This window comes from Nilaparvata lugens, chromosome X, assembly GCF_014356525.2.
Source record: "Nilaparvata lugens isolate BPH chromosome X, ASM1435652v1, whole genome shotgun sequence".
Lineage (NCBI taxonomy): Eukaryota > Metazoa > Arthropoda > Insecta > Hemiptera > Delphacidae > Nilaparvata > Nilaparvata lugens.
Window position 1 is genome coordinate 349,637 of NC_052518.1, and position 25,210 is coordinate 374,846.

Sequence of the window (25,210 nt, forward strand, 5' to 3'; positions counted from 1 at the left end):
ACTGGTCGCCGATCTGGTAACGAGGCTGTGTCTCGGCTATCGGGTCTCCCTTCCTATTGAGATAATTTTCTTGGTTCAACACGGCTTCGCGTTGGATTGCGGTTAGCGTGTGTAGACACTGGTTAATATGGTCTTTGTGCGGTTTGAGTTGATTTTCGGGCCAGTGGCTCCATTCCCCTGGCCGTGGAAGGGTTTGGCCAAACAGGATTTGACTGGGGCTGTATCTTGTTGCCGTGTTCTGTCGATTTTGCAGGGTGAATAGCACAGATGGTAGTTGGTTCTCCCATTCTTGGTGTTGTTCTTGTAGGCAGATCCGTAGTCCCTTCTTGAGTTCCTGGTCCCTTCTCTCGGTAGGGTTGGCTCGGGGGTGATAAATTGGCGTGGTGTAGTGTAAGACTCCCCATTTGAGGCAGAGTTCGTTCCATAGTTTCCCCGTAAACTGAGTGCCGGAGAGTAGGATTTTTGGGTATCCCCATCTGGGTAACAGGTGCATATCCATTGTGCGGCCAATCGTGTTGGCGTCGCCGTGAGGCAGCGGGTAGGCTTCTATCCACCTGGAGAAAGAATCAGTGATGACAATATGAATTGATTTCTTCGCTTGGAGAGTGAGTAGGGGCCCATCAGATCGAGACATACGGTTTCCCATGGTCTGGTAGACCGTCGCGGTCGTTGCGTAGGTTCGTGATTCCGGTTGTACGCTTTCGAGCAGCTACACAGCAGGCAATTTTGTAGATACGCAGTTATCTGCGCCTTCATATGGGGCCAAGTGTAGTATGTAGCGATGTTTCGGTAGGTTTCGGCGTAGCCTGGATGTCCCATTAGATCATCATCGTGATAGCGGAACAGTAGCCGGGTGCGAAAGTTGGGCGGTATGACTATTCGCCAACCGTCGTGTGTCTTCTTCTCCCAGAGTCGGTTGTGTAGGCGGTAACTGGTGAGGAATACTTGATCAGTTCCCGGTTGATCCTCCAACGGTCGGGGTTCGATCTCCATCCATCTTTGCACCTGCGCGTTGATCTGGTCGTCTGTGGCCTGTGCTTTCTGAATCTCTTCTAACAGTTCAGTTTCGGTTGCAATGCTTGCTAGCGTAGCGGGTTCACTGGTGACTGGCAGGATGTCGGGAGGCATGGTTCGTTCTAGTTGTTGACTGGTCTCCTCAACTTTTTCGTTGTCGGGTTGCCATGACAGTGCGTCGGCGAACTGATTCTCTTTACCCGGGCAGTGTTCTAGGGTGAAGTCAAATTCTTGTAGGAGCAGGGCCCATCAAGTGAGTTTAGCACGGCTGTCCTTTGCAGTTTGTAACCAGGTAATCACCTTATTGTCGGTACAGAGTATGAATGGCCTGCCTTCCAGGTAAGGGCGATATCACTTTATTACCCAGACAACCGCAAGGCACTCTTGTTCGTTACTGTGATACTGTTGTTCCATGTGGTTCAGCTTGGCACTGGCGTATGCGATCACCTTACGGTCATTGTTGATTTCTTGGTATAGGACAGCCCCTATACCGACCTTGCTGGCGTCTGTCTGTAGGATGAAGGTCTTGGAGAAATCTGGTCGACAGAGTGGTTGGATGTTGGTGGTCAATGCTTGTAGGCGGCGGAAAGCTGTCTCTTCTGTTGGTGACCATTTCCATCGCGTCTTCGTGCTAAGTAGCTCAGACAGAGGCGCACAAACGTCAGCAGCGTTGGGTAAAAATTCTCGTAGCCAGCTGACTACTCCGAGAAATTCTCGCAGTTACTTTCTGGTGGTGGGTGGTTGGGCAGAAGTCACAGCTAGGATAGCCTGCGGTTTTGCTTGGTTGCCCTCGGAGGTGATTATGTGACCGAGGTATTCAAGTTGCTTGCGGCCGATCTGGCATTTTGCTGCTGAGACAGAGAGATTGTATAGATTTAACCGTTCAAACACTTTGGCTAAGTGGAGTAAGTGTTCTTCCCAGGTATCCGAGTACACAATGATGTCGTCGAGATAAGCGTAGCAGAACTTGTGACGTATCCACTCAGTACCTTGTTCATCATGGATTGGAAGCAGCTGGGTGCATTTTGTAGGCCGAAAGGCATGACCTTAAATTGTAGCTTTTCGCCGTAGGGAGTGGTGAAGGCCGTGTAAGGTCGAGACTGGGGTGCGAGTGGTACCTGCCAGTATCCCATCATTATTTTTGAAGTTCCCAGGCTTCGAATGACGTCCTGTAGGGTCATCTGCGGTGCCGTGGCTGGAACGGTGATGGAATTCAGCCATCGGTAATCGATGCAGAACTGTGATGTGCCGTCCTTCTTGGGGACAACGACGATTGGAGAGTTGTAAGGCGAATCACTGGCTTCTACCAGGTTGCGTTCCTTGAGGGCGGCAACTTCGGACTCGATAATTTGCAGTTTCTCCCGTGAGTATCGGTAAGGCGCTGGCTGCGTATTTCTGAGCTGTTGAGTTGAATTGTCATGGTGGCGGCCGTGGTGATGGAGGGTGGCATCTGCTCCATGAACAATTTTGCGTGTTGTTGCAGTAATACTGTTAACCGTCGGTGCTGGTCGCTGGGCGTGTCTTCTAGTAACTTGTCAACCAGGTGAGTGTCCATCTCTACTGAGACTGGTGGTTGCGCTATCCAGAAGATCGTGTCTCGCTGCTTCTTGCCGTAGATTGCCTGTCTTGCTCAAAGTCAAGCACTGCCTTATTCTCCCGAAACCATGGTCGTCCCAGATGATGTCTTCGCGTAGGTCAGGTAGACCTAGGAAGGAATATTTGAATGTGTTGGATTGGAGTTCCAGATGTCCTTGTATGGCCGTTTCGCAGCTAGTGGGACGGTTGGCCAGCAGTACAGGTAGCTTCAGCGGTTGGATCCGTGTACCGTGGTCGAGGTGGGCAGCTCTCACGAAGTTGTGCGTTGCGGCTGAATCGAGTAGAGCGTGTAGTTGTTTACCCGCGAGGATGACAGGGATCGGGGTAGAGTCTGTCCGTCTATCTGGATCACAGCTAGGTCGGTGCTTGGCTGGGCGGAGGGTGGTGATGTGGTTGTTGACTACTGGGGCGGCAGTGTTGGTGACCTTGTCGGTGACTGCGGCCAGGGCAGTGTTGGTGACCTGGTGGCTGACTGCGGCTGGGGCAGTGTTGGTGACCTGGTGGCTGAATGCGGCTGGGTCAGCGTTGATGACCTGGTCGTCGACTGCGGCGAGGGCAGTGTTGGTGACTCCGTCCATGACAGCGACCCCGGTAGGTGGCGGGTGCGTGTGGGTCACAGTTGCATGTTCCTCCCCAGGCTGGTGGTCGATGACGCACTCATCGTCGGCTGGTGATGCTGTCCTCTTGCGGGCCAGTAGAGGCGAGCTGCTGGGTGCTGTGGAGAGTCTCTGTCAGCCGGGAAGAGCAAGGGGTCTTCGGTGACATTGGAAGGAGACTTATCGGCGCTAGCAGGGTCTACGGTGGCATGACGGGTAGGCGATCGATCCGTTGTGAGTGAGACGGTCATGAGTGACGGCTGGGTGCTTGATGCGCAAGGGTGTGCCGGACGCGGTTGCTGTTGTGAGACGGTGACCCGGGTGACGACTGGTACTGGGTCATTCTTGATAGCCCGTGGAGGTGCGGCTGCTAGGTACCGTGGAGAGTCTCCATCAGCCGAGAAGAGCGAGGTGTCTTCGGTGACGTTGGAAGGAGGCTTGGTGACGCTGGCAGGATCCTCGGTGGTGTGACCAAGGAATGACTGGCTGGCCGGTTCGGTGACAGTTATCGCTTGTAGTTGGGGTGGTGACCTGCGAGGCTGGCGCTGCGGGTCTTGCACCTCAACGTTAGTGTAGTGGACTCCTACTTTCCGTGCTGGAGGGGTGGAGTCCGAGTCTCTCCAGTATCGCCGTTTCCCTGCCATTTCTTCGCGAGTTCTGGGCAGTTGCGATGAAAATGCTTGGCCGGGCAGTAATGACACTGAGGAAGCTGGTTGTAGTTGAACCTCAGCGGCGGCTCTTGATGGGGTGGCCCTGCGGGTGCCATAGGTTGAGGTGGCTTATATTTTGGTCGACTGTTGAGGTCGGTTTCCAGGTCATTGGCGATCATGATCAGCTCTTCATAGTTCGTGGGACGAGCAGCTCGAACTAGGATGCGAAGCTCGGAACTCAGCTGAGCAGGGCGATCACCTCGTCTTCAGCCAGGTTGGTTCCTAAGCGCTGCTGTAGTTGGAGCTTCTGACGGATGAATCGCTCCACTGGCTGGTTCGGTTTGTGGGTGGTGCCATAAAATTCCGTGTGAGCGGCTGCGATTTTATGGGCTCCCGAGAAATGGGCCTGAAGTTGGTCACGGAACTGTTCCCAGGTGGTGACGAATTCTCCATAGTCTCTCCACCAGGCGGCGGCGTCGTCTTGTAGTTGCGCTTTTAGAAGCATGACCCAGGTATAGCTGGGAATGTGGTGACCCTGTAGCAGCTCGGTGCACTGTCGCATGAAGGTGATGGGGTCTTCATGGAGCTTGCCGCGGAAGAACGGTAGCAGGGTCGCTATGCTGGTCAGCTGGCTGAGGTTGCCGGTGTAGCTGACGGCTGGAGCCGGTAAGTTGGCCATGTTGCTGGTTGCGGTAGTGGCGTGACTAGAGGTTGACAGTGGAGCAGGCAGGTTGACGGTCAGCGCGCTGGGTTGCAGGGTGGTTGGTCGAGCGGGCTCGCTGGTGAAGGTGGGTGGCTGCATTGCCCCAGTTTCGCTGGTGGAAGCGGGCGGCTGCATCGTGCTGCTGTCGGTTTGACTGGTGGTCTGTGCAGTGGTTGTATCTCCACTGTCTCCGGCTCCAGTTCTAGTCGCTACCATGTTCAGGTGTTATGGGTGCCACTGGGAAATTGCCTGTTTCCAGACAGGTATTCTGAATTGAAAGATTCAGAGACACATTTTGTTGAAAGAAAATAAGTTCGAATTTTTTGTGTGAAAAATTCAAGACATACATTTAGATGAAAAATTTAAGACATACATTTAGTTGAAAATTTAGGTTGACATTTTGTTTGAAAAAAAAGTTTTGACAGTGGTAACGGGTTACTGTATCTCCATACAGTGAGTGGCCCCACATTGGCAGGCGCCAATAATTGATATGGTGGAAGGTGTGGCTTGTTCATCAATTGGGCTAGTCAGTCTGGTCGAGTGAGGGGTTTGTTACCACTGTCTGAAAAAAAAATGGCTTTTGGTGGCCCTGAAAAGGGCCAAGTTTGTTGCTGGTGGCCCTAGAAGGGACCAAGGCAGGCTAGATGTTTAGTAGTCATCGACTGGGGCGATACCACGCCGTGCGAGGGTCCCGGGCAGGTCCGTCTGGTGCGAGAGCAGGCTGGCAGGGACTCAAGTCAATGGTTCGCAGTCTCCACTCTGGTTTACCCGGGCTACGGAGAGGGCTGACCGGGTGATCTACTAGCCAGAGGTCGTGCCGAATCTCCGCCGGGAGGACCTCCTCGACCACTTCCTCGTTTAGAAGGGGCCTTCGGTCAAACCCCAGGCAGGCAGGGTCGTAGGCTTCCGCTGCACACACTCCGATGTCGGTTCGGCACCCAACCCGCGCATCCAGAACCGCGCGCCAGTTGTTAGGCTGGGGCGCTAAGTCTTGGGGCGCAGCTGGCGCGGCGGTGTACAGCCTCAGCCTCTCCTCCACCTGGCGAAGCCGACGTAGGGCCCTCCTCTTCTGGTTCGGCGCCGGCTCGGTTCCTCCTAGGCATCGGCTGGGTAGTAGACAAGGAAGACACTTCAGGTTGTGGTTAGTCTCGCCGTGGTTCCCTCATTGGCCTGCTCGCTGCTCTGCTCCTGGTCTCGGCTGGTAGTGGTCTCGGCTGGTGGTCTCTTCTGGCTCTTCAGTGGAAGGCTGCTAGTGAGCAAGTGCTATCGAGGGTAGCTGAGTAGCCCCCTTTTATTCACAGTCCCCGAGTTCACCTGCGCTGCTATTGGCCGGCGGTGCTCGGCCAATAGAAACGCAGGAACGGGTGGCGGCGACTGGGGCGCACCCTGGTGGCGGGTGGGTCAACCACTCATTTGGTTGATGCATGGCGTGGGGAGCAGAGCAGAGCAGCAGGCTGAAAGGTAGCGAACGCGAGGGAGGTATCAATTTCTATTATTTAAGCTCCAAATAACTGCAGGAAAGAGAGACAACTGCACAAAATAGGAATGATATATAACGAATTATACAGTTACAAGATAAGTCATCACCTGATATTACTACGAAGAGGGATAGAAAAGAGTGATAGGTTTCAGAAATAAATTGTCAATGATCTTGTTAAGGATAGCCTACATGTGGATATTCATCAGAACAATGACCATTGTTTGAAAACCAGACAGCTCTGCATAGTACAGTCCATCCAAGAAGTATAACCTGACCATCTTGTTTTGGAAGTGTCAGAGATTCGATGTGTCTGACTTTGTTGTTTCTGTACGGATGTAAGTGTCCGGTTTTGGCGCCTAACGCACACGCCAATTCGAGACTTTTTCAAAACAGTCTTTCCCTGTCGCTGGCGTACGGTGTCGATGGATGAGATAGTTGCTGTCCACTCCTGTCAGGTTCTGGGTGTGTCGGAGGACTAAGGTGGCGCATACCCACGCAAGACAACTCTACTCCCTAGAAATTATTTTTGCAGACTGCACAAGAACACAGAAAGCTTTCAAAATAGAAACCACTGTCATAACACTAGAATTAGAAGCCTACTTATCACGAACGTGGCTAGGAAGGCAACATACCAACGATACTTCAACCACCTAGCACCAAAACTCCACAATTTACTTCCTGTACACATCAAGATAATAGAAAACTCAAGAAAATTTAAATGTGCCGTTAAAAACTGTATCAAACCAACTGGAAGACATATATAGAAAACATAATTTTGAACAATATGTGAGCTCACTTACCCAATGTATTTGCACCCCCACTCTAAATTTAATTGTATTACTACTACACCTGCTCTAGAACATGGGTTCCCCATAGTTGAGTAGGTTAATTTCCGAAAAAATGCAATTTATTTGTATTTGTAGTAAATTTCATATATTGTATTTTTGAATATTATGTACATTTTATTGATTAGATTGTTTATTTGTATACTAATGGAAATAAAATTTATTTGTATTGTATTGTAAATTGCTAGCACACCCCCTTTTTTATGTCTATATTGACTGGACTATAGTTTTATTTATAACTGTTATTTATATGTTATGTTGATACTTCATGAATGCACAATAATTTATTGATAGTATTTTTATAATATCATTCTTTTCAAATAAAATATTATGACTACTCTACGGCCATTCACCTGCAATGATTTATTGAAATATAATGCTGTGTAAGTTTTGAATTCAGTATTTTTATGAGCTTTTTGAAAATCAATTGCAATAGATTTCAGGATCCCAGAGACTATGATGTTAGTCACTCTTGAATAATATATAAAAAAATTATAAAGTCAAATTATTGGAATATTACATCTTACTTCTATATATATTCGTTCTATAAGATATGATAATGTGTAATTTATAATGACTATAACTCTTACATTAGATGACTGTGAGCAAGAGTTATAAACGTGTCTATCCTATAAGTGTAATTATTATTTTAAAGACTTAACTTGTAGACTTAAGTTATTGATTTCTAATTTGCAAAATTTTCTAAAATTTGAGCTTGGATTAAATTCAGCCTTCAGTCTCGGCTGCCAGTGGGTCGCTAGAGAGCAACCATAGGCGGCCGAATGCCGAATCTGAAACACTCTGGGACACCACTAAAACACTGGTGTCCTTGTGTCATCTCCCTGGTGTCGTCTCACTGGTGTACACAATTGGCTCCATTCTGGCAAACCAAGTAAGACACCAGGGTCTTACGTTCAATGTGAGTGTTCCAATTGCTCTTCCTAAATTTTGAGCCAACTTTTATCCATTCCAAAACACTTGTGTAGTGAGTGCAATAAGAACAAAAGCTCTTATACTAGCCAAGACACTTTGCTTTGAGACCCACCGGTTGCTGAGACTATTATAGTAGCTATAAGTGACACTATCATAGTGGCATATTATGAATATAATATGAGCCTCAATATCTATTATGAATCGACCATTTAATGTTTTTGGTAATATAACAAATTAATAACAGCATTCTCTTTTTGTTTCAGAAATCTTGATCCACTAACGGAGACCGTATCCTTTTATGCTTTCAAAGCTTTCATTATTTTTTGAAAAATATTCATTGGTTCTGAATAATGTTTTATATCTCTCATTCATTCTACAGAACCTAAGTCAAATCAATAAACCATTTATAAGTCTTTATAAATCTGAAAATATGTCGGCCTTTTATCAAAGACTCCAGCTCTAAATTGATTATTTTCTCAATCTTCAACTGGACCATAAGATGGGCCGTCCACTAGAACCGTTTTCGTCCGAACTAGCATTGGCCGAAAACTACCGAACTCGTCCGAACAAAGAAAGGAATAGATGATGCTCGTCCATTGCAACAGGTTCCTACGGCCGTGCACGGCAGATCAATTTTCTATACGAATTGAATGGGATTTTCCGGCTCTATCCGGCCGAACTAACTAGTCGACCTGAGACAACAAAGTGTCTAACCTAAAATTGTTTCACAGTCTTGTTTGTTTTTGTTTTTTGAAGCTGTTCTGTTTTATAAAGTTGTAACTATGGACAATGAAAAGTTGATCGGTTTGTTTCAAGAGCATGTTCCATTGTGGGATATGCCAGACAAAAGATCATCGTCATGAATAACTAATTTAGTGGATATTTGTTTCAATTTTCAGAATATCAATATAATGATTGTTTATGGACAATTTTGGTGGCTATGATATTAGTTAATTCAATAATTGGCAACCAGCCAACTAATGAACTAGATTGACATAAACGGTTCCAATGGACGACCATATTCGGCCGAACTGATCGGTTGAATACGGTCGGAATACCCTAAGGTGGGCCGTCCACTGGAACCGTTTTCGTCCGAACTAGTATCGGCCGAAAACTACCGAACTCGTCCGAACGATCCCCCAACAAAGAAAGGAATAGATGCTCGTCTATTGCAACAGGTTCATACGGCCGTCTCCGGCCGATCAATTTTTCGATACAAATTGAATGGGATTTTCCGGCTCCATCCGGCCGAACTAACTAGTCGAGCTGAGACAACAAAGTTCCTAACCTATAATTGTTTCACAGTCTTGCCTGTTTTTGTTTTTTGAACTAGTTCTATTTTATAAAGTTTTAACTAAGGACAATGAAAAGTTGATAAGTTTTGTTCTTTGTTGGGGGATCGTTCGGACGAGTTCGGTAGTTTTCGGCCGATACTAGTTCGGACGAAAACGGTTCCAATGGACGGCCCACCTTAGGGTATTTTGGCCATTTTTGGTAAATAGAATAACTTTTTCAAAAATCGATATTTTCAGAAAATTTTTGGTTTACTAGATCAACAATCTACAGATCATGAAGAATCTGTTCTATAAATCTCATGGATTTATCTCTTACCGAATTTGAAATGTTCTGTCCCAAAAATTTAAACTTTAGGCGCTCATATCTTAAAAGTAATGATGGGGAAAAAATGTTTTCATGAGAAAACTTTTTCATTTTGTTAGCTTGATACTATAAAAATCTAAAAACTTTGAAAAATATCACCAGTAGAAAGTTTATTTTTAGCATTTGCACAGCCTTAAGCTCAAGAAGTAGGGACAAGGACTTCTGATAAGTTCACCTTCTAACTAGTTCAAACAAAGCTGCGAAGCCAAATATTGTGTTCCAAACATTCCCTCCCAATTTCCCTGACAATGATCTATTGTTGTTGAACTGAAGATTCAACACTCAACACACGGCTGCAACAATCGTTGGGAGATGGGTAAAATAATGAAAACCTATAGACAATAGACCTATAGACTATAAGACTATAGATGAAATTGAAGATAATATAATGCTCTATGAGCCCATGATTGGCACAGATTTTTTCAATGAATCGTTAAAAAGTTATAAGGCCAAAAATATGAAAAAATCGGAGCCGGAAGGGTTTTTCTTCAAAATGTGATACCTTAGAGTGCTCTAGAAAAGTATGAGAGATATGGAAAAATGTTGGAAATGAAACTTGTAGGATAATTTGCAAGTTTTAATGTTATGATTGTGTTCGACAAACATTTCCAAAATGCGCGTATTGTTCGAGATATATGCAAAAAATATAATATGGCACTCTCAAACCACCCCCACCACCTTAGCACAGGGGTAGGAGTGAGGACTTTTGATATGTTTACCCCCTTACTACCCTTGAAAGAGCTACGGGGTCAAAAATTGTGTTCCAAAATTTTCCCTCTATAAACTTTCATTGACTGGAATTTACGAGTATTTAAAAGACAGTGAGTGAGCAAAAACAGGCTCAAAGAATGATGATTTTTTTATTATATCAATGTAAAATGTGGCTGAGCTTGATCAATATCAAATAGAATGATGAATTATTGATTATATTGATGTAAAATATGAGTGGGATTGATCAATTTCAATCATTTTTAGAACAATTTTATAAATTCCCTTAAGTTCCTATAAATTCCCTTAAATTCCCAAAATTTCTTGGCCTTGGAAATATTCCCGGAAATATTGCCAAATCATAAGTTCCTTCCCACTGGGAATATTTCCGATCCACATCACTAATCACAGGTGGCAAATATCAGATGATTCGCCACAATATCTAGTAAATTCATTGAATTATTCATTTATATCTATTGAACTCATTGATCTCTAGTAAATTCATTGACGGATTCATTCTGGTCTCTAGTAAATTCACTGCTTGATTGTTCCTTGACCGATCACCACCAGTACGGTCTGTCATTCTACATGCAATACCTGGCCCATTGGCCTGAGTACTTCCTAGTGGCCGAATCTGCCAGTGGAGAGATCATGGGCTACATAATGGGAAAATCGGAGGGGCACGGGGAGAACTGGCATGGTCATGTGACTGCCCTCACTGTCTCCCCCTACTACCGACGGTTGGGGTTGGCTGCTACCCTTATGACTTCGCTGGAGGTTGTCTCCGAAAAGTGGGTATTTTTCTGTATTTATTAATCAATTCATTTGTTTTTCTACTCCATTAATTCACAATATTTATTTAGGGCCGGTTTCCGAGCTCGGGATCTATAAGTTCTGGACTAACAGAGTCCAGGACTAAAATAAGCTCTCGGGTCTAAATTGACTTTCTGAGTCACGATTTTATCTTCTAAACTCCGGAGTCTATCAAGTTCTCGACTTATTCGAGTCCAGGACTTTAACGCAGTAAACGTGAGGGAAATTCACAATATTTTGCTGTTGTATTGTTGGCATTATAGCAAAACGGAAACAGCTGATTACAGCGGGACAATTCAAATGAGCATGCTCTCCAAACTATATTGTAAAAATACGTTTCGATTTCTTTGTAGGCCTATTCAAAGCGAAGCCTTTGAAAGGTGAATAGACATTTCATTTTACGTTATGCTATTATTGATCATTGATCCTAACCAGTGATTTTGGAATAAAAAATTCATTAGGCTATTGAGTTTGAAAACGTATTTGTTTTGAAAAAAAACTGGAGTAATAATTTATTATTGTTATTATTATTAATATGTTGAATATGACATTGAATAATAACATTCCGATTGGAATACAAATTCCAAGGCAATCCTTGTATTAATTTGCTTGAACATTTTTAGGTTATGTCACAGTCATAAATGAGGTTAGTTTTTTACGCATATTTCTGATACAATTTTATTCCAAAATGAACTTGCAAACTATAAATTATGAATTTAGATAGACTAATCCAAATAATTTAGGTATTCCATGATATCTATTTGGCTTTTTATCTACTCCAAAACAATAACTGAATTGTGTTTGCTCAGTTAAGTCTAGAACTTGAATTTAAACCCTACCCCAGTCGAGGGTTTAAAATCACGCTGTTTTAAGTCCTGGACTTGAAGATTTTTGATAAATCCTTGACTCGGAAAGAGGCGAGAATCTAATTTAAGTCCTGGACTTATAATACCTTCACTCAGAAAGCGAAATTATAAACTCCAGGGTCTAACATGATCTCTAAACTCCAGAGTCTATTCAAGTCCTCAACTACGTTAACGCTCTGACTCGGAAAGCCAATTTTCTGACTCCAGAGTTTAAATCCAGTTGATGTCTAGAACTTAGCTAAATCCCGAGCTCGGAAACCGGCCCTTAAAGTATAAAAAATAGGGTTTTGGAAACGAGAGGGGGCCGCCGAAAACAATGGATGGACAGAAAGGGGTTCTAGTGGACCTTCAGCAGTAGTCTATTGTTATCTAATTTCGACATTTTCGTGGCCTATTGTATTGGCAATCACAAGTCTCCCACTCCGAGGAATATATTGGTGGACCAGTCTGGTAGTAGCCTCAGTACGGTAGTAGCCTACAGTAATAATAATAATATCTCAGGGCAAGATATTTATCACGGGGCCACTCCCGTGTTTCGGATGGACACGTTAAGTCGTCGGTCCGGGCTGCCTAAAAAGCAGTCGTTAGGTCATGTCCGAGGCCCTGAAATTGATCAGTTGCGACCTGAAAACTCTGACACCAGACCTGAGCCAGCCAGGTCACTCGATATTATTAGTCTACAGTGATTGGATAACACACACATTACTATCGATCACATTTACAATTTCAGTCAATCTAAGACCATATTTAGTGTAAATGATGAGACTAAACACATTACATAGATATTATGTTCAATCTAATAGAATTTAAAGGACGCCAAAAATCATAATTAATTATCGATGATAATTGTATTCAACTCAACTTATTCTGTGAGCTCTTATCAAATTATTCCCAAATTCATTGGGAATAACAAGATTACAAGTACTTGATCACAGATTTCGATTCAATAATTGTTGAAAATACAAGTAACAGATGTAAGGTGCAAAGTGATAGATAAGTTGGTGCTACCAGCTACCTGCTAGAATTGCCTTCAATAAAGCACACGGGGCCACTAATGAGGGTAATGAAGCGGAATCAGAGGACAATAAAGTATGCTAGTCGAGAGTTAGAGGATGCACCTTTTTGGAGCGATACCCCAGAGGATAGTTAGCGCGGCCTCGTCTACTTTCCATAACCCTCAAACTATAATAATATAATTTTTAATGTATATATTTTTTTACATTTTCTGTAATTAATTTTTGTGTTTTCTTTGCGAGAATAAAGTTATTATTACTATTATATTTTCCTGCGCTCAGGCTTGTCTTTGCAGGTTTTTCCTAATTTCTGTTAAATGTTCTGTTTCTTTTTGGTTTTGTTCAATTACAATAGCCTTACTTCATGTAGAGTGGTAAGTAAATTTCTAAAAAGTGTTTGTGGAATTTCTTTGTTTGTTATGGTGGGAATAAAATTCATTTTTCCATCATTATTATTTAACGAAAATCCTAAATAAATGCTGTAAATCACCCCGAAGACTTCTGCTACTGCAGGCATTGACAACAGGATTAACAGATGGAAATTCGATGAGAACTACTATCCAAAAATTAGTTGCCAGCCCGGGAATCGAACCCGGTACCTCCCAATTGCTAGCTTTTATGGGTAAGCATTCCTGACTAGCAATTGGGAGGTTTTTGGATAAAATTTTTGGATAGTAGTTCTCATCGAATTTCCATCTAGCTGTTAACCCTGTTGTCAATGTCTGCAGTAGCAGAAGTCTTCGGGGTGATTTACAGCATTTATTTAGGATTTTCGTTAAATAATAATGATATATTAATTAGCATTTGAATAAATGCATTCTCTATTTATTTCCATAATTTTTCCATATTAAAATTTTTATTTTTTTCTAGGAAAAGATGTTACTTTGTCGACCTTTTCGTGCGAGTTAGCAACAAGAACGCCATAGCCATGTACAAAGCTTTGGGCTATGTTGTATACAGAACGGTACTGGAATATTACTCGGGAGATCCTGATGAAGATGCGTTTGGTAAGTACTTAGGCCTAATAATAACAACTTGAGAGTATCATGAGAGTACAGTGAGGACCGCGTAATAATGACATGTATTTGATCAAAATTGATGTTGCTATCCTTCTCTGTTATTAGACAAACGAATAGCACTATCCTTTTCCACCTCCGCAACTTTGCCTGATCGTTTTCAACTATGTAGAAATATAATTAATTTGACAAAATATTCAATCTAAATCATGAACATTTATTATCAAATATATTTTCTAGGCGAATGAAATATAATTGATTATTTTTACTAGTAGTTCTGTGAACAGTAGACCTCGCGCTCTGTAAGTTACATCATAGAGAAACAATAGCGTTAATAGATATCCCATGGTATAGGGCGTTTATGTCGCAACTTTTACTGTTATCTCAAGCCGATTACTGTCGATTGTTTTCGAATTTTACTGTTTTGTTGGCGTGAGAGTGTATGAACGGCACAATATGAGAGACTACCAGTGTCACACAGCTTCACGGGAAAGAATTACATGAACTATCGGCTTGAGATAACAGTAAAAGCTGCGACATAAACGCCCTATACCATGGGATATCTACTTATGCTATTGTTTCTCTATGGTTACATTGACCTGTTGTTGTTTTCTCAAAAATAAATAAATAATTTATCAATTTAAAATGTCTAGAAAAAATCCTAAATAAACGTAGAGCTTTCTGTCCTATCGTACCGTGACATGTCGTCCCGGAATGTGAGTGTGAGCGCTGTTATCAGGTCTGGCTGCCGTCAATACGCCAACTCAATCTACCCATCAGAGAGCATTATGTGTTGTCGTGTCGGCGAAAAATCGGTGTGTTGAAATTAACAAAGTAAACTACCATAATACTGATTTCCTACAAACTTCATTTCTCACTTTTCATGATTTTAGAAATCAATTTCTTTTCAATAATATTTGTAGCAATTTTAATCATCAGATTCGAAAAGAAAAATGTAAAACAATGTTTTCTATCAATATAACTCTAAATGAATCATGGCCTCAGCTTATGGAAAGATACATTTTCAAGAATGTTTGGTGTTTTTGAACAGGTAGTATTATAGTCCACTAGACAGCTGATTTATCATGAATAATTCTATAGTCTGATTTTCACTGGCATATGAAAGAGGCTACTTTTTCCTTTTATATTATCCTTGAAATGCAAAATTTCCAAAAACCTTGTATATACGTCGACGCACAATTTGAAAATGAACATACCTGTCAAATTCCATGAAAATCTTTTACCGCGTTTCGCCTTAAATGCGCAACATATAAACGTGAAGAGAAATGCAAAAACTGTCGACTTGAATCTTAGACCTCACTTCGCTCGGTCAACAAGAATGAACAGTCAATATAAAATATACCGGTATTAGCGATCTTCTATAGAAGGAAGTGGCAAGGCAGAGAATCGGCAACGCTTTTCTTCTATCTTGCTCCACTGCCATTAAAACGTGGACCTCTCTATAGAAAGACAAGATTCAAGAAATTTAATGACTATAGAGAACGTAATCACATTATATGCATAGTCTTCCTCGGTTGAGAACAATTCTTTACCTCAGAGCTTTAGTGAGGTCCACGTTATAATGGCAGTGGTGAAAGATAGGAGAACAACGTTGCCGATCCTCAATTTCTTGTCAATGCCTTCTATAGACGGTAGCTGATACAAGTTTATTGATGTAATATTTACGGTTCATTCTCGTTTAAAATAATCAATTATATTTTGTTTACCGAGCGAAGTGAGGTCTAAGATTCAAGTCGATGGTTTGGCATTTCTCTTAATGTTTAAATGTTTGTATGTTTATATGTTGCGCATTTACGACGAAACGCGGTAATAGATTTTCATAAAATTTGACAGGTATGTTCCTTTTTTAATTGCGCGTCGACGTATATACAAGGTTTTTTTGGAAATTTTGCATTTCAAGGATAATATAAAAGGAAAAAGGAGCCTCCTTCATACGCCAATATTAGAGTAAAAATCAGACTATACAATTATTCATCATAAATCAGCTGACAAGTGATTACACAGATGTGTGGAGAAGCCAGTCTATTGCTGTATTTCCATAAGGTCTATAGTTTCAATCAGGTACTTGTGGATTAGAATACTGCGTGAGGTCTACTGTTCACAGAACTACTAGTGTAACTATTCACTGCGACTACGCCCCGGTTCGGAAAGACAAATTTTCTGACTCCAGCTGTTTAAAGTGTAGAACTTGACTAAATGCCGAGCTCGGAAACCGGCCCTTTAATGCTACTTTAAACCATCAGCTGACTCAATTGAAGCAAATCATAATGAGTGCGACCATACAATGATAAAAAAGTAAATTCGTATGGCTTTTGTAGGTGGGGACTCCCTTGCGGGAATGATTAAACGGGTTTAATAGTTGTACCAACCACGGTATAATATAGAAGAAGACGGTAGGTGTCACGCGCATGTTTGTGCTAAATTTCCGGTGTAGCTGACGTCATTTTATATCCAATCATCTGTTTTTAACAAATAAGTTTCATAAATTGGCAATAGGTGTTGATAACCTCGGTTGGTGGCGATGACGCAATCTAGCTGGCTGGCCACTGCACACACATTTCGTGACCCCTACCGTTTTCATCTAAATACAGTGGTACCAACAACTTTGGAGATAGTGTCCCTAATTTTATAGATTTTTTAATTTTACTGAGTTCATTGTCTGTTGCATCGAGTATATTATTTTTTTCTAGTTAAGCAAGAAATTATATTTTTTCAATGTTTGTGCCCATTACGAAGTGCTTGTTAATAATCACTTTTGAACAAGTAAATTACGACATAGCAGTCAGGTATTTATAAATAAAAGCTATTAGTTTCTACTCACATTAGTGGAGCGCTTTCGGACACTAGGCCCTTCATCAACACTGGTTGACACGTCCGTTATGGAATACATATGGCTAGTAAGCAGCGTGGGTTGTGGGAGTGGCGGGATTTTTTGAATGGTTGGCGGGAATGTTTGAATTTGTAGGTTATTGGAGTAGGAGGTTGAAGAGGCTGTGTGATTTCAAATCAATAACCTACAAATTCAAACATTCCCGCCAACCATTCAAAAAATCCCGCCACTCCCACAACCCACGCTGCTTACTAGCCATATGTATTCCATAACGGAAGTGTCAACCGGTGTTGATGAAGGGCCTAGTGTCCGAAAGCGCTCCACTAATGTGAGTAGAAGCTAATAGCTTTTATTTATAAATACCTGACTGCTATGTCGTAATTTAGTTGTTCAAAAGTGAAATTATATTTTTAAATAATTTCATAATGAATTTTCATAATTAAGATGAAATATTTTGTTAATAAATTATCAATTCTACATTTTTTAAAGACGATCTGGCATCAGAGCAAAGCGAGAAAGAGATAGCGCTATCCGCTTTGTTGAATGATAGACAAAGCTAATAGCTTTTATTTATAAATACCTGACTTCCTATGTCGTAATTGAGTTGTTCAATCATTATTTTTTTATATTTTTCAATAATTTCATAATGAATTTTCATAATTAAGATGAAATATTTTGTTAATGAATTATCAATTCTACATTTTTCAAAGACGATCTGGCATCAGAGCAAAGCGAGAAAGAGATAGCGCTATCCGCTTTGTTGAATGATAGACAAGGATAGCAACAGCATTGCTAATCAAACACTGGCATTATAACGTGGACCTCACTATAGAAGCCCATTAAACCACAAACAGTAATTTTACATGAGAGCCCAAAAACTGTTCGACTCTCAGCCCTGTAAATCCAATAAGCATTAGGGCTAAACAATATTGGGCGTTTTCAGAGTCGGCAGGGCAGGAAGCTCTCCGATTGGCTGATTGAGTTGGTGCCTGAAATAACGCCTAATATGGTCTCACCCTTTGGCTTAAATGTGCATTAGTGGTTTTAAATTGTGTTAAGGTGCGTACAGATATACGCGCCGCGAACATGAGCAATTCACTTTTAATCAGTTGACTATATCTGTATTTTTACAGAAACGGTAAGATACAGATATAAAAAGCTTGGCATCAGCTGATTAAAAGTGAATTGCTCATGTTCGCGGCGCGTATATCTGTACGCACCTTTAGGTGTAGTGCTGATTGGCGTTAAACACTGCATTTTGACAATCCTGGACTAATGTTAAATCATATCAACATTCATACTGTTGAGACTTGGAAATTTATATTCAATAATAATCACTCTAATAGTTAACCTGTATATATATTCTTATAGTTAGCCTGAAAACTAGAGCCTTTTACTATGGGGAGGAGTAGACTCCAATAACACTAGTTATTAGGGCCGAAGAGACCAACCGTTTTACTTTTGAATGAAAAGATTCCTTAGGTAGTCTACTCCTCTCCAGAGTAAAAGGCTCTAGTTTTCAGGTTAACTATAAGAATATATATACAGGTTAACTTTAAGAATAATATATTCAGTTATCAACTAAGGGCCGTTTGCACAGTATAGATTGCTAAACTCGATTAAGTTAATCGAGTTTAAGTTAATCTGAAAGTTTAAACTTGAATCGATTTTCTCAGTGCATTTTCTAATCCAGTTTAAGTTAAACTAGTTTAGCGTTAAGTTGGTAATAGAATGTCATCGTTTATAATATCAGGAAGGCTGATTTTTACAGGAAATTTGTTATTTGTTTACAAACAATCAGTAAATTGAGGTTATGTAGCTACTATTTTAGTATTTTCTTGTTCTTGTTCAAAATCCACAGAGCTGTAAGCTGTACGGTTATAAAAGTGAAAAGCGATCAAGAAATTCTTTAAAAACTTATGTTTAGTTGGCACCAGAAAATATATTTTAGAATGTAAGATAAAAAAGTTATTTTGTTACGCTTGAATCTACTACGGTCTTCCTTGTTTATTAGAAATCTCTCGAAAGCAATATATCTTGATTATTTGTTATTAAAAACATGTTTTCTAATCGAAGACCACTGTTGAAAATTGTCTTAATTTCTATCAAGTGGTTTATTTAATCAAAATACTAAATTGGCAGTTGCTGTACTCAAGCAAAACCGTTAAAAAATTTTCTATCCCAGAAATTTAAATTATTTGTTTTTTGCCCAATTTTTCTCAGTTTCAAAATCTCTTCGCAGTCATCTCTATCAATCGCATTAAAAACTTCTATCAATTCCTCCATTACTATTATTTTTACATTCAAATAATGATTCACTATAACCTAAATTAATAAAATTATCGTCTACAGAAGCATTAAAAACAACCGTCGAAAAATAATGTACTATCAGCTGTTTCCCTATCAAATCTTTACAGATGTCAATAAGTTAATCCAAATTATTTGGTTTAAACCTCCTGCTTTGGAGATTTAAACTTTCCCAGAGTTTAAACTCAATACAGAGTTTAAACTGATACTGTGCAAACGGAATTTTAGTTTAAACCAAAAAAATCCAGATTTGGTTTAAGCTTTAGCTCAAACTTACACTGTGCAAACGGCCCTAAATGACTAATTTTGCTTTGAAATAGAAGCCCTTTTAAGTAAAAAAACCTCATTTTTAGCAATGACGAAGTTTCGATATGATGTTGGTCATCTTTAGACTGTGAGTGTTTCCACTTCAAGATTATTTTTAAATCAAAGTTTAAGGCTGTTCGGTAGGCCTACACTTTTTCCATTATTTAAATTGGATAATCTTTTTCGATATAATTGTTAAGATCATTCATTATAAGAGTGAGAAAAAGTAGCAACTGAAATTTTTAAGTGGTCTAATAAGCGAGTTATGGGTTGTTGAAGTGCTAATTTTCCAGATGATAAACGGTTTCTACTATATTAACAGAACTTCTCTTAAAAATTAAAAAATGCATCTTTCCAAACTAAAACATTTTATTCCCCATATCGTTCATAAATAAAAAAGTAACATTTTTTGTAAATTCGATAACTTGTCTATTTTGGCATAAATCGCGAAAAAACGCATATTAGAACAAACCCAATGATATTCTGAATATATTAAAAAAACTTCAATGGAAAATTGGAAACCGTTTATGATCTGGAAAGAAAACGGAGTTCAACACTTCAACAACCCATTCACTTTTTCTCTATTTAAATTGGATAATCTTTTCCAATATAATTGTTAATATCATTATAAGAGTGAGAAAAAGTGGCAACTGAAATTTTCAAGTGGTCTAATAAGCGAGTTATGGGTTGTTGAAAGTGCTAACTCCGTTTTCTTTCCATTTCATAAACAGTTTCGAATTTTCCATTGGAGTTTTTTTTTAATACATTCAGTATATCATTGGCTTTGTTCTAATATGCGTTTTTTCGCGATTTATGCCAAAATAGACAAGTTATCAAATTTACAAAAAATGTTACTTTTTTATTTATGAACGATATGAGGAATAAAATGTTTTAGTTTGGAAAGATACATTTTTTGAATTTTTAAGAGAAGTTCTGTTAATATAGTCAAAACCGTTTATGATCTGAAAAGAAAACGGAGTTCAACACTTCAACAACCCATAACTCGCTTATTAGACCACTTAAAAATTTCAGTTGCCACTTGTTCTCACTCTTATAATGATCTAAACAATTGTATTGAAAAAGATTATCAAATTTAAATAATGAAAAAAGTGTACCGAACAGATTTATAATGGAGAAGATTCTATTTACAAGACAACTAATTGTGGTCGTTTACTGTTTCAGATATGAGAAAAGCGTTATCAAGAGATGTTTTGAAGAAATCAGTGATCCCTCTCGATCATCCAGTAAGGCCAGAAGAGGTAGACTGATGATCGACGTGGAATAAATAGCATTGAATCAGAGGATGAGTCACAACAAAGTGGATAATGGGATGAGATACTGTGCGCTGAAAAACAATTATAGAAATATGTTTTCTAAACTTTGATATTTGATATGATTGCATCTTGTCATGTGTTAATGAATCTACGAATGTATGTTGATAATTAAAGTTAGTTATTGATTGATTAGTAGAAGCCAACCTGGGGAAACCTGAAAGATCGGCGCTGATTACTATTTCTATGGACCTCACCCACGTTGTAATTGCGGTATTGAATAACATTGATGTTGCTATCCTTGTCTATCATTCGACAAGCAGATAGCGCTATCCTTATCTTGTCTTGCAACTTTGCCAAGTTGGTTTTTAACAATGTAGTAATATAATTAATTAACAGAATATTTAATCTCAATTATGAAAATCGATTATCAAGTCATTGAAAAGTAGATTTTTCTTGACGAATAAATTATAATTGATTATTTTGAACAAGAATGAACAGTTGATATTACATAAGATCTACCGGTATAAGCTATATTCTATCAAAGGCATTGGCAGGGCAGGAAATCGGCAACGCTGTTATCCTATCTTTCTTCATTGTCATTACAACGTGGACCTCACTATAATGTGCAGCATGTTGGAATGATGCGTTATGTGTATAGTCTTGTCTTTGTTCAAGCTGGATTCTCACACAGTAAGATTCTCACACAGTTTGGTTTAAAGGTAAGCATTCCTGACCGGCAATTAGGAGGTACTGGGTTCGATTCCCGGGCTGACAAATAATTTTGAATAGTAGCGCTCATCGAATTTCCATCTAGCTGTTTACCCTGTTGTCAATATTTGCAGTAGCAGAAGTCTTCGGGGTGAATTATAGCATTTAATTTGGATTTTCGTTTAATAATAATTATTCATCAATTAGCATTTGAACAAATGCAACTTCCAATTTATTTCCATCTGTATAATATTACTTATTTATTCATTGATCTGTATGTAAATGCATTCTGCAAACCTTAACAGAAAAAAGGCCAGCTATCAACGTTACGCTACGCCGGACATTTTCGACTGTACAGTCGAGAACCGCAACGAGTTAGTGTCAGCACAGAAAAAAAATAAGGAATGATTTGTTTTTTCCCCAGTGGTGTCAGTCGCTTCCGACGCAGGTTTGTGTGATCTTGGAGGCTATTTGTTACAGAACACTGTCAATGGTCGATGAAACGTTGCACAAAAGTCTGTCTACTTCATCTAATCTTGATTGAATTCCAAGAGAACCAATCAGAGGAGTCTTCTTTTCAAAAGAACCCTTAGATTTATTCTCCTGGAATTCAATCATAATTAGAATTGAACAGGCTGTTGTGTAACCGGGCCTTAGTGTGAACAATAGTTATTTGTATATCTAGAGTGAAAAGTACGACTTTTTCTCCCTGTGGGAAAAAGTTTGAAGCCTGAGGCGAAGCCGAGGGCAACAATTTTCCTGAGGGAGAAAAAGTATTTTTTGCTCGTGATGTACACAACATTTTTCCTCCATCTACATTTTTTATAGAAACTGCAAATAAAATCATTCTAATAACTTACGTATTGGTGACAATGTTTCCTAACAACATAACCTAAAATCTGAAACCTAAAAACCGGCTGTCTGATTGGCACTGACGATTGCGCTATCTATCGGCAAAACTTGTAACAATTATATCAGATGGGCGTCTACCAAAAATGGCTGACTCCAGATCACGCGGTTCAAATTTGAATTGCAGATCAAAAATATTTGTTGGCTGGTATTTTGAATAGAATAAAATATTTTTAAAATTGTATAAATTTTTATCGTCTACTAATATTAAGAATATAATATCATACAAACATATATTTCATGAGTTGATCAAATTTCTGGTTGTGGTATTGAATTCAGTTGACTCAATGACAGACACCTCTATTATGCTTTCTCATCTGAGCTTAGACCTTCTAACCTATTACAATGTAAGTTTCAAAATAGAGATGATCCCCATGTTATTTGAATGAAGTGACAATCAAATCCTATAGATTTTCGTTTGCTCTTTGAAGTGATAATAAACCACTGACTCTCAATGGTTTTTGAATCGGGAATTATTGAATAAATGAAAAATATTCTCGAATGTATTGCTTGTCGATACAAAACTGTGCAATTTCGGAGGGTCTAAGACCTGATTTTCATTTCCATTAAAAAAATGAAGGCTGATGTCATACAAACCATACGATTGAATGAAGTGACAATCAAATCCTATAGTTTTTCGTATGCTCTTTGAAGTTATAATAAACCACTGACTCTCTTTCAATGACTTTCGAATTGGGAATTATCGAATAAATGAAAAATATTCTCGAATGTATTGCTTGTCGATACAAAACTGTGCAATTTCGGAAAGTCTAAGACCTGATTTTCATTTCCATTAAAAAACTGAAGGCTGATGTCATACAAACCATATGATTGAATGAAGTGACAATCAAATCCTATAGATTTTCGTTTGCTCTTTGAAGTGATAATAAACCACTGACTCTCAATGGTTTTTGAATCGGGAATTATTGAATAAATGAAAAATATTCTCGAATGTATTGCTTGTCGATACAAAACTGTGCAATTTCGGAGGGTCTAAGACCTGATTTTCATTTCCATTAAAAAAATGAAGGCTGATGTCATACAAACCATACGATTGAATGAAGTGACAATCAAATCCTATAGTTTTTCGTATGCTCTTTGAAGTTATAATAAACCACTGACTCTCTTTCAATGACTTTCGAATTGGGAATTATCGAATAAATGAAAAATATTCTCGAATGTATTGCTTGTCGATACAAAACTGTGCAATTTCGGAAAGTCTAAGACCTGATTTTCATTTCCATTAAAAAACTGAAGGCTGATGTCATACAAACCATATGATTGAATGAAGTGACAATCAAATCCTATAGATTTTCGTTTGCTCTTTGAAGTGATAATAAACCACTGACTCTCAATGGTTTTTGAATCGGGAATTATTGAATAAATGAAAAATATTCTCGAATGTATTGCTTGTCGATACAAAACTGTGCAATTTCGGAGGGTCTAAGACCTGATTTTCATTTCCATTAAAAAAATGAAGGCTGATGTCATACAAACCATACGATTGAATGAAGTGACAATCAAATCCTATAGTTTTTTGTATGCTCTTTGAAGTGATAATAAACCACTGACTCTCAATGGTTTTTGAATCGGGAATTATTGAACAAATGAAAAATATTCTGGAATGTATTGCTTGTCGATACAAAACTCTGCAATTTCGGATGGTCTAAGACCTGATTTTCATTTCCATTAAAAAAATGAAGGCTGATGTCATACAAACCATACGATTGAATGAAGTGACAATCAAATCCTATAGTTTTTCGTTTGCTCTTTGAAGTTATAATAAACCACTGACTCTCAATGGTTTTTGAATCGGGAATTATTGAACAAATGAAAAATATTCTGGAATGTATTGCTTGTCGATACAAAACTGTGCAATTTCGGATGAAAAATGTAGAAATTATAGGGAGGTGTTCTCTCTTTCAATGATTTTCAAATCGCTTTTAGTGTAGTTGAGAAGTTGATATTGTGGTAATTATTAATATTAAATGAAAATACTAAGAAATTGTCAAAACCACAGATTTATTGATACTTAGAAAGACCGGTTCCGGTTGTTACACCATTGTCAATCTCTGATAAACTATAAACTCATAATCAGTTTATAGTTTATCAGAGATTGACAATGGTGTAACAACCGAAACCAGTTGATGGTAATCACTATCGAAACAAAGTTACAAATAAATCCACAGATTTAGGTGGGCTCCGCACTTCCGGAAAAGTGATTTATGTATTTGAAAGAATATCATTTTATTAATTTATTATGTTCATTGATTATACCATCCAACCGGTCTTTCTTAGTATCAATAAATCTGTGGTTTTGACAATTTCTTAGTATTTTCATTTAATATTTTTAAATCGGGAATTATTGTTTACTTCAGATACTGTTGTTGGTAAGATGGAATTTTCATTTAATTCGTGATGTTTGTAGACAACATTCCAGTGTTTCATTGAAAAAATGAATAATATTCTGGTATATTGCATGTATTGCTTGTCGATACAAAACTCTGCAATTTCGGATGGTCTAAGACCTGATTTTCATTTCCATTAAAAAAATGAAGGCTGATGTCATACAAACCATACGATTGAATGAAGTGACAATCAAATCCTATAGTTTTTCGTTTGCTCTTTGAAGTTATAATAAACCACTGACTCTCAATGGTTTTTGAATCGGGAATTATTGAACAAATGAAAAATATTCTGGAATGTATTGCTTGTCGATACAAAACTGTGCAATTTCGGATGAAAAATGTAGAAATTATAGGGAGGTGTTCTCTCTTTCAATGATTTTCAAATCGCTTTTAGTGTAGTTGAGAAGTTGATATTGTAGTAATTATTAATATTAAATGAAAATACTAAGAAATTGTCAAAACCACAGATTTATTGATACTTAGAAAGACCGGTTCCGGTTGTTACACCATTGTCAATCTCTGATAAACTATAAACTCATAATCAGTTTATAGTTT

The 25,210-nt window shown here is 39.3% G+C and overlaps 1 protein-coding gene across 1 annotated transcript; it reads left to right on the forward strand.

Annotated features, from left to right (window-relative positions):
* The first annotated feature begins 7,126 nt into the window (after nt 1-7,126).
* LOC120354739 (N-alpha-acetyltransferase 20-like) lies at nt 7,127-20,850 on the forward strand. Its single transcript, XM_039442193.1, has 5 exons — nt 7,127-7,267; nt 8,081-8,105; nt 10,755-10,975; nt 13,747-13,883; nt 20,539-20,850. The coding sequence occupies exons 1-5, from the start codon at nt 7,215-7,217 to the stop codon at nt 20,622-20,624; spliced, it is 522 nt and encodes a 173-aa protein (XP_039298127.1). The 5' UTR covers nt 7,127-7,214; the 3' UTR covers nt 20,625-20,850.
* The last annotated feature ends 4,360 nt before the right edge of the window (nt 20,851-25,210 follow it).

Coding starts and splice junctions, on each gene's coding strand:
- LOC120354739 (XM_039442193.1), top strand. CDS start 7,215: ATGACTACTCTACGGCCATTCACCTGCAATGATTTATTGAAATATAAT. Junction 8,106..10,754: donor TTGATCCACTAACGGAGACC/GTATCCTTTTAT, acceptor GATCACCACCAG/TACGGTCTGTCATTCTACAT. Junction 13,884..20,538: donor TCCTGATGAAGATGCGTTTG/GTAAGTACTTAG, acceptor TTACTGTTTCAG/ATATGAGAAAAGCGTTATCA.